Below are 9,662 nucleotides of genomic sequence, written 5' to 3' on the forward strand. Positions count from 1 at the left end.
CTAAACTAGAATTCTACTGAATAGAATGGGGCTATATTGTGTTTCTGTCTCACTGGTATGTAAGCAAGCGGTGTCATGGTTAATTTGGAACCATTGCCTTCATCCTTTGGCTGTTGCAGTGTTGACTGCAGTGTCTAAATAAGTTTGATAAATGGTGTGATTGCGTGTATTAGAGTTGTGAGGAGCGGGTGGGAGGAGGTCTCTGTTAGTCCTTTGCTCTGCGCTGTGTTATGTGTGGCTCTTGCTAGAATTATGTCTGGACGGAGGCCAGATCTGGCAGGGGTTGGATCTCGAGATCCTAGCGATTTCTTAGAGGTGATTTAGCCGGGATCTATAGGGCAGAGAGAGATTGAAGAATTGATAGCTGGTCGAGTTTTGTTTGGCCGAGTGGAAATGCGCAGGAAAGTCGAAGAGCTTTATGTTTCCCCTCTTAAAGGGTTCTTTCCAGAGATGGCCACAGTGAGACGGAGTTGGAGCAGCGGCCACACCGATACACAGCTGCTGTTCCTGATTAGAACAGCAATACACGTGCAGTGAATCGCCACTGGACACTAACTTCTTCGATTATCCATTTGGAAACCTATTTTTAGAACGTCTGAAGTAATTGACTGAAGAGGATTTGGTGTAGCCTACTTCTTAGACATTTCAGGTCAATATTAGACATTTCAGGTCAGTGGAACAAGAGTCGAGCAAGGCATTGGTCATAGCCTACACTTGTCCTTTTGTGTCTCTAAAGTGAACGCAAACATGACGACTGAGAGCTCACAGCAACATCTGGTGCCGTCTCATCCTCTGAGATGTAGCCCAGCAGCCGGAGTAATGCACGCCACACTGATGAGCGCACAGCCAGTGGCGGAGAGCTCACCAAATGCATCAACCAAAGGGAAAAAGGGAAACTCTGGCTTGAGGCGTCCTGAGAAGCCGCCCTATTCATACATCGCCCTTATTGTGATGGCTATCCAAAGCTCCCCGACAAAGACGCTTACTCTGGCAGAAATATATCAGTTCCTTCAGGCCCGTTTCCCGTTCTTTATGGGGTCTTACCAGGGCTGGAAAAACTCAGTGAGGCACAACCTGTCTTTAAACGAGTGCTTCATCAAACTGCCTAAGGGCCTCGGCAGACCAGGGAAGGGCCACTACTGGACTATAGACCCGGGCAGCGAGTTTATGTTCGAGGAGGGATCCTTCCGTCGCAGACCTCGCGGATTCCGTAGGAAATGCCAAGCTCTGAAACCAATGTATCGAATGATGAATGGCATCGGTTTTGGAGCGTCGATACTGCCCCAAAACTTTGATTTCCAGAACCCCTCCGCGTCCTTGGCATGTCATGCCAACGGTTACAACCTGGACGTGATGGGGAACACGGTGCCAGGGAGCTACGACGGGCTGGGTGGAGGGCATCATGTCCCTCATATGTCACCAAGCCCCGGGTCCAACTACATGTCGGCTTGTCAGGTGGCGTCTAATGGAGACTACTGCCCGGACAGCAGTAGTAGCCCTTTGCACACCTCCCCGGCTGCGATGGCAGTGGGCACTTTGGACTGTCATTCTCCCTACGCCAGTGCTTCTCCCTACGCCAGTGCCCCCTCACACTGGGCATCACCTGGTATGTCTCCATATATCAAGCAGCAATCCCTGGCCTCAAACAGTCCCACATCCTCCGCCTTGCACTCCAGCATGTCCCCATACTCTCTGGAGCAAAGCTATCTCCATCACAACGGAAGGGACTCATCTGACATTTCAGGTAGGCTTTACTTTCCTGTAAATTTAAAACAAAATCTTTAATTGGTGCAATATATGGCCAATTATAAAATATACAACTCGTATACAACCAATTGTCCACTCCGATGGATAGTTTGCATTAAATAGTTCGTATTTATATGAGCTATTTCATTTGTAAGTAGTCGAGATGGGCAATTGCAAATTGCGAACCAGAGGGAAGTAGACATCTGGCCTAGTTAGGCAACACGGACATTACTCTGCTTGTCCACTTATGACCAAAAGACTATTACAGAACTATGCAAATATGACGAAAAATAGAAACAATAAAGTCATATTTATAACAATATTAAAGCAAATGCTATTGCCAAGATTAACAGAATCATTCCCAATAAAGTTGAACATGTAGCCTAGATTTTATTTTCAAGTCCTTATTGAAAATGCTCCAAACAACAATATGTGACATGACAATAATATGACAACACCCAATTATGTGTAAATTAATATACAACAATATATCAATAATGTCAACACTGAATACAGTTTTACCAATCTATAAAAATAGTTTATTGTGACCATTGTGAACCTTTACGCAATGGTCTCCAAAAGGTATACACTTATTGAACAACACATAAATGGTATAACGATAATATTACTGAATTAAATAAATAGGTCCAACAGAAATACCACTGCTGTTTCTGAAATAGTTATAGATTTTACAGATATTAGGCTAAAGCAGCATTATCCCAATATTCTCGTGCACGTAATAAACCAACTCCATAAACAGAAGGCAAATTCAGGACTAAATAGAAAGCAAAGTATTTATGGCATATATTTAAAATAGAATGAAAATAGAACGACACTTTTCCAGGAGGACATTCACAACATTTTGAAATGCTAGCCTTATATTTACAAATAGGTGTACTATTTTCACATTGTAAAAGTCATGTTTCATAAATTCGTTTGTTTTTCGTGATCATGTATGCTATAAATGATCTGCATGTTTAAGGAAAAATTAAAGCCTCCCATTTTAGAAAAATAATTGGAGTATATCCCATTTAGATAACACACGCCATGGATTGCAGTCATTATGTGTATTGGAATAAATTGGTGTAGTATTTACAAGGTTTGTGTTTGACTTTCACGTCTCTTCCATCTGTTTGCAGTGGGATTATCGCGATACTCAAGCCCTTCATCGCCAGTGTGTGACAGGAAAGATTTTTTTTTAAACTTTAACGGAATCTCTTCGTTTCACCCGGCGACTGCCAGTGGATCTTACTACCACCAGCTACATCACCATCACCAGAGCGTCTGTCAGGATGTCAAGCCATGCATCATGTGAAATAAACGCACTAAGACCATTGCCATCTTGGATGAACATCACATTAACTACACTATATACAAGCTATACGCTTATACCATGTGTCCCTTGCCAAGTCCGGTACAAATGTCCGGTATCAAATATCTAAGATGATTACGCCAGGCACTCTATTTGTCTGGGAGAAGGTCTGTGTCACAACCCCATTCCGGAGAAATTAAAAACGACTGAGTGCATTAAGTAAAAATTGGAAAAATGCATGTATTGCCATTGTCCAACACGTCAATCACGGCTCAGACAGCTCCTCCATGCCATGATGTATTCGGGAGTTATTGTATCATTCAATATTGTAGGTTAGTGTGTGAGTACCAGTTATCGACACGGATAAAATGTAATATCCAACCACATTAAATGTGTTTATTGAAAAATACATGCACATTCACCCCGGGTTATCTTTAGCTATTTGCACTTAAATCTAGACCCCAGAGTTTTCTAAAGATTTCGCTGTAGGCTACAGCCAGCCAATAAATATATATATTTTAAAACTGTTTGGGTTAGTTCTTATTCAAAGGTAAATGTATACAGCAAGGGAAATATTGCAAACCTTAATATAACTGTTGTTATTGTTATAGCATACTATTTGAATTCAATGAATGCACTATTGACAAATAATTACAAATATATTAATACCTATAATGTATTATTCAGCATATACAAATGCAATGTTTGATTTAGTTATCAATCAGTAGCCTTGCGAAACATGAATATTAGATGGACATTTCAATCAGAAGTGTAATCAAAGGTAAAGTTACATTGCAACATTGAGAATGGGAACCCTGGAGAATGGTGCATCGGGTAAAACACGAGAACCAAGCAAATCCACATCGCTAAAATCTGATATCTTTCAAATAAAAGTATAGCTAAAATTACGATTACAGGCAGCACACTTTCTCCATACTACATACAACTGAAACCTATTACTAGTTTAACCCTCCTGTTGTCTTCGTTTCATGTTCATTAATTCTGTGTTCTCGGTCCAAAATGACCGCCCCATTATAGCTGATTATGAATCCATAATAATACATATATTACCACCTAATGTTGTGTTAGATCTTTTTGTCAACTTAAGTTCTTGTGAACATTACAGGTTTTGAACTTCTGTTTGCTATTTAAGGCCTGTAGGCCTCATTGACCTGAGCTCATACAACTTGTTTTTGAGTAAAGAAAGCATAATATATGGATTAGTTTGACTATAACAAATACACAGATGAAACATATTGTGCTATTTATCACAGACTACGTTGGGTCAATATGTAACAATGACTCTCTCCTCACCAGTGTCATGATGAAAGATATGATCAAGAGCCTCACATACAAGTATATCGTTTGGTCATTGTGCTGCCACAGAATGAATTGTGAGCAAGGCCTCAAAAATGCTTTCTATACCAGAGCTGCGAGAAAAGTTCTATATATTATTGAAACAATGTTGCGATTGTTTGTGAGAATGCCAACATGTGTGGTTCCCGTGGGGAAAATATTATATTGGGGAAAGGTTCCCGTGGGGGTTGCCATGGAAGCCAAGAAGGGGAGTGGTGTGTGTGTGTGTGTGTGTGTGTGTGTGTGTGTGTGTGTGCTCAAACACACATGCATGTGGGGGTCTGGGAAAGGGACGTGTGTACATCTGATGAAGGGGCATGTGCCTGAACTCAATTTTATACAATAATTGTAGTCTCACCCATTCATTTCTAATGACTGGTAATTTTTGACCGGGAACACCACAGGTGTACAAAGTTACATAAAACACCCAAAATATAATAAAAATCATCTAAATGTATTTTGTATTTTCAGATGCCCTGTGTGGACAAAGCCTCGGAACCTTATGACAATCAGATTAAATGAAGTACATTTTTCAGAGAGAAACCTCGTAAATCGGTCCAATTCGACCGGAACACAGCAGGAGGGTTAACATCGACAAATGTAGAACCATTACGTTTGAAAACGAACATCTCCTCATGCTAGAGATATTAAGATAAAATAGCTCATCTGAATGTTGTACGCTTTCTTGCCGGTCTTCTCAACAAACATATGACTTGTACTCTACAGTGTTAATTGACATGATTTAGTGAATTAATGGCCCGTGTGATCGACTATCTAACATGTTCATACTAATATGAACATATTGTTACAGAATTGTTACAGGATACATTTGACAAATAATCATGAGGACATTAGCGTACATTTTACATAAAAAAAATTGAGAAATCTGTGAAATTCGGACTTTGAAAATGCAGCATCCATTACAAACATTTAAACATACTTAGGCCTACTATTCAAACAATATTGTTTCTTCTCTAAATCCTGATTTATAAATCTGATTTGGATGAATGGCTCTGTTGTGTGTGGGCAGATATTTTCTAGATATCACTTGGTTTGACTTATTTTAAACAGTAATAAACGTGTAGCCTACACGTTTGGATGAAATTGAGGCATTGTTGTGTAGAGAGAAGAGAGAAAGGAAAATATAAAAAAAAGTTGGAGAAGCTTCCTTGGTTGGCCTTTGTGAAATGAATAATAGCTAAAAGGCATCAATTGTTTTGCCTGAAATCTGCATAACTGAAACAATAGTGAAACAGAAGGTTACTCAAGTTTGGATTTGAGGCTATTAGTTAAGCATACAATTTGGTCACAAGTCCCTCTATTGCAATGATGTAACGATGTCACCACCTAGTGGTACTGGTTTACCTGTACACCTCTCATGGACAGAGAAATGTGTAGAGGGATATTATTTGTAACTTTGTATTTGTATTTATTAAGGATCCCTATTAGAAGCTGTGGTCAAGCAACATTAAGGCAGTTATATACAGTTTAAATATTACATGACATTACATTTCATAACACTTTACCCAATACATTTAATGTGTTCCCTCAGGCCACTACTCCACTGTCACATATTTACAATACAACATCCATGTGTACGTGTGTGTAGAGTGTGTGCCTTATCATGTGTATGTGTGTCTGTACCTGTGTGTGTGTCTCTTCTCAGTCCCCGCTGTTCCATAAGGTTTATTTTTATCTGTTTTTTTAAATCTGATTTCACTGCTTGCATCAGTTACCTGATGTGGAATAGAGTTCCATGTCGTCATGGCTCTATGTAGTACTGTGCACCTTCCATAGTCTGTTCTTGACTTGGGGATTGTGAAGAGACCTTTGGTGGCATGTCTTGTTGGGTATGCAATGGTGTCTGAGCTGTGTGCTAGTAGTTTAAACAGACAACTTGGTGCATTCAGCAACACTTCTTACAAAAATGAGTAGTGATGAAGTCAATCTCTTCTCCACTTTGAGCCATGAGATATTTACATGCATATTAATAATGTTAGCTCTCCGTGTACATTTAAAGGCCAGCCGTGCTGACCTGTTCTGAGCCAATTGTAATTTTTTCGAGGTCCCTCTTTGTGGCACCTGACCATATGACTGAACAGTAGTCCGGGTGTGACACAAGTAGAGTCTGTAGGACCTGCTTGTTGATAGTGTTGTTAAAAAGGCAGAGCAGTGCTTTATTATGGACAGACGTCTCCCCATCTTATCTACTGTTGTATCAACATGTTTTGACCATGACAGTTTACAATCCAGGGTTAGTCCATCCAGGGTTACTCTAAGTCAACTCAACTTGCTCAATTTCCACATTATTTATTATAAGACTTAGTTGAGGTTTAGGGTTAGGTGAATGACTTGTCCCAAATACAATTATTTTAGTTTTAGAAATACTTAGGAATAGCTTATTCCTTTCCACCCATTCTGAAACTAACTGCAGCTTTTTGTTAAGTGTTGCAGTGATTTCACTTACTGTAGTAGCTGACGTGTAAAGTGTTGATTCATCTGCATACATAGACACTATACTCAAGGCCAGTGGCATGTCATTAGTAAAGATTTTAAAAAGTAAGGGGCCTAGACAGCTGCCCTGGGGAATTCCTGATTCTACCTGGATTATGTTGGAGAGGATTCCATTAAAGAACATCCCCTGTGCTCTGTTAGACAGGCAACTCTTTATCCACAATATAGCAGAGGGTGTAAAGCCATAATACATATGTTTTCCCATCAGCAGACTATGATCAATATTGTCAAAAGCCGCACTGAAGTCTAACAAAACCCCTCCCACAATCTTTTTATCATCAATTTCTCTCAGCCAATAATCAGTCATTTGTATGCGTGCCATGCTTGTTGAATGTCCTTCCCTATAAGCATATTGAAAGTCTGTTAAAATAGCATTGTATCTGGTCAAACACCATTTTCACAAAGGCTTACTTAGGGTTCATAACAGGGGCATATATGCGGGTTGGACATGATGCAGACAATTACATTGATTGAAGCTACAATCTATCTGCAATATTAAAGCTGATTTACCCACTAAAAAAACAAACAAACAAAAACAGGCTGATTGGTTGGCTATTTGAGTCAGTAAATGGGGCTTTACTATTCTTGAGTAGCGGAGTTCTGGATTTACTTTTGCTTCCCTCCAGGCCTGAGGGCACACACTTTCTAGCAAGCTTAGATTGAAGATATGGCAAATAGGCGTGGGAATATAATTCACTATTACCCTCAGTAATGTTCCATCCAAGTTGTCAGACCCCAGTTGCTTGTCATTGCTGATAGACAACAATATTTTTTTCACTTCTTCCACACTCACTTTATAGAATTCAAAATTACAATGCTTGTCATTCTTAATTTGATTAGCTATACATGGATTTGTAATGTCAGCATTTGATACTTGCATTTCATGCCTAAATTTGCTAATCTTGCCAATGAAAAAATCCTTAAAATAATTCGCAATATCAGTTGGTTTTGTGTTGAATGAGCCATCTGATTCAATGAATGATGGAGCTGAGTTTGACTTTTTGCCCAAAATGTAATGTAAGGTGCTCCAAATCTTTTAACTTCTTTATGTCATTTATATTTATTTGAGAGTGGAGTTTCTTCTTTTTATTCAGTTTAGTCACATGATTTCTCAATTTGTAGTACGTTTGCCAAGCGGTTGTACAGCCAGACTCATTTGCCATTCCTTTTGCCTCATCCCTCTTAACCATACAGTTTTTAGAGTAATTTTCTTAACGGGTGCATGCTTATTACTAACTGGAATAAGCAATTTCATAAATGTGTCAAGTGCAGCATCTGGTTACTCCTCATTACACACCACAGACCAACAAATATTTTTTACATCAACAACATAGAAATCACAACAAAACATATTGTATGACCTCTTTCTTATACACTGTATTAGGCCCAGCCTTCGGAACTTTGGTTTTCCTAGATATGGCTACTATATTGTGATCACTTCATCCGATGGATTTGGATACTACTTTAAAGCAAATTTCTGCAGCATCAGTAAAGATGTGACGCTCCTCAGCCCGGAGCCTCCAGCGACACTCCCCAGCCTGGAGCCTCCAGCGACGCTCCTCAGCCCGGAGCCTCCAGCGACGCTCCTCATCCTGGAGCCTCCAGCAACGCTCCTCAGGCCGGAGCCTCCAGCGATGCTCCCCAGTCAGGAGCCTCCAGTGACGCTCCTCAGCCCGGAGCCTCCAGCAACGCTCCTCAGCCCGGAGCCTCCAGCGACGCCTCTCAGCCCGGGGCCTCCAGCGACGCCTCTCAGCCCGGGGCCTCCAGCGACGTCCTCTCAGCCCGGGGCCTCCAGCGATGCCCTCTCAGCCCGGGGCCTCCAGCGACGCCTCTCAGCCCAGAGTCTTCGGAACAGGAGCTACGCCCAGAGCCAGAGCCACCTCCGTAGTGGGAAGATTGGTGAAGGGGGGGTGTAGCACAAGAACCGTCGTTGATGGTGGCCACCCTCCCTTCCCTCCCTTTAGGTTTGGGGTTGGTTTTGTGTTTTTTTGTGTTTTGGAGGTGCAGTCGGGGTCTGCACCTTTGGGGGGGGGGGGGGGGGGGGGGGTACTGTCACGTCCTGACCAGTAAAGGGGTCATTTGTATTGTAGTATGGTCAGGGCGTGGTAGGGGGTGTTTGTTTTGTGTGTTTTGGTTTTTTTGGGTTCTAGGGGATTTTGGTTCTAGTTTTCTATTTCTATGTTTCTTTTTCTATGTGTGGCCAGGTATGGCTTCCAATCAGAGGCAGGTGTCTTTCATTGTCTCTGATTGGAAGCCATACTTAGGCAGCCTGTTTTTCCTGTGTCTTTGTGGGTGGTTATTTTCTGTATAGCCTGTGTGCCTTATGGAACTGTTTATTGTCGGTTTGTTATTTTTTGTTTAAGTGTTCACTTTATTTAAATAATAAAAGAAGATGAGCACTTTACCCGCTGCGTTTTGGTCCCCCTTCACCGACACCTGTGATAGCGACACAATGGTAGGGATTAACTGAATTGGGCTTGGGTCATTGATAAGTAATTGTCTCAAAGCACCCTTATAATGCTGTGAAAAGATCCAGGAACACAAATGATTGGGTGTATCCAATCCTCCTTATAAAACAAGCTTTGTTTCCAGAAGGTATCAAAAAGGTCAATTAATGATACACCCAAAGAGCGGTAATAGTCTCATAGCCAGTTAAGGAGGGCTAAAAGTCTGCTGAAACGTTCATTCCCACAATTTAGGGAGGTCACAGGGACAGATATTATGGGGAATTTGT

At 41.0% G+C, this 9,662-nt stretch overlaps 1 protein-coding gene across 1 annotated transcript; it reads left to right on the forward strand.

Moving 5' to 3' along the window:
- The first annotated feature begins 222 nt into the window (after positions 1-222).
- foxf2a (forkhead box F2a) lies at positions 223-4,136 on the forward strand. Its single transcript, XM_014140187.3, has 2 exons — positions 223-1,744; positions 2,886-4,136. Exons 1-2 carry the CDS (start codon positions 748-750, stop codon positions 3,059-3,061), a joined length of 1,173 nt encoding a protein of 390 aa, XP_013995662.1. The 5' UTR covers positions 223-747; the 3' UTR covers positions 3,062-4,136.
- The last annotated feature ends 5,526 nt before the right edge of the window (positions 4,137-9,662 follow it).

Source organism: Salmo salar, chromosome 14 (assembly GCF_965601325.2).
Source record: "Salmo salar chromosome 14, fSalSal1, whole genome shotgun sequence".
In the NCBI taxonomy this organism is placed as follows: Eukaryota; Metazoa; Chordata; class Actinopteri; order Salmoniformes; family Salmonidae; genus Salmo; species Salmo salar.

Excerpts from the sequence above, each read along its gene's own strand:
- foxf2a (XM_014140187.3), top strand. The coding sequence starts at position 748 with ATGACGACTGAGAGCTCACAGCAACATCTGGTGCCGTCTCATCCTCTG. Across the intron at positions 1,745-2,885 it reads GGACTCATCTGACATTTCAG|TGGGATTATCGCGATACTCA; the intron begins GTAGGCTTTACT and ends ATCTGTTTGCAG.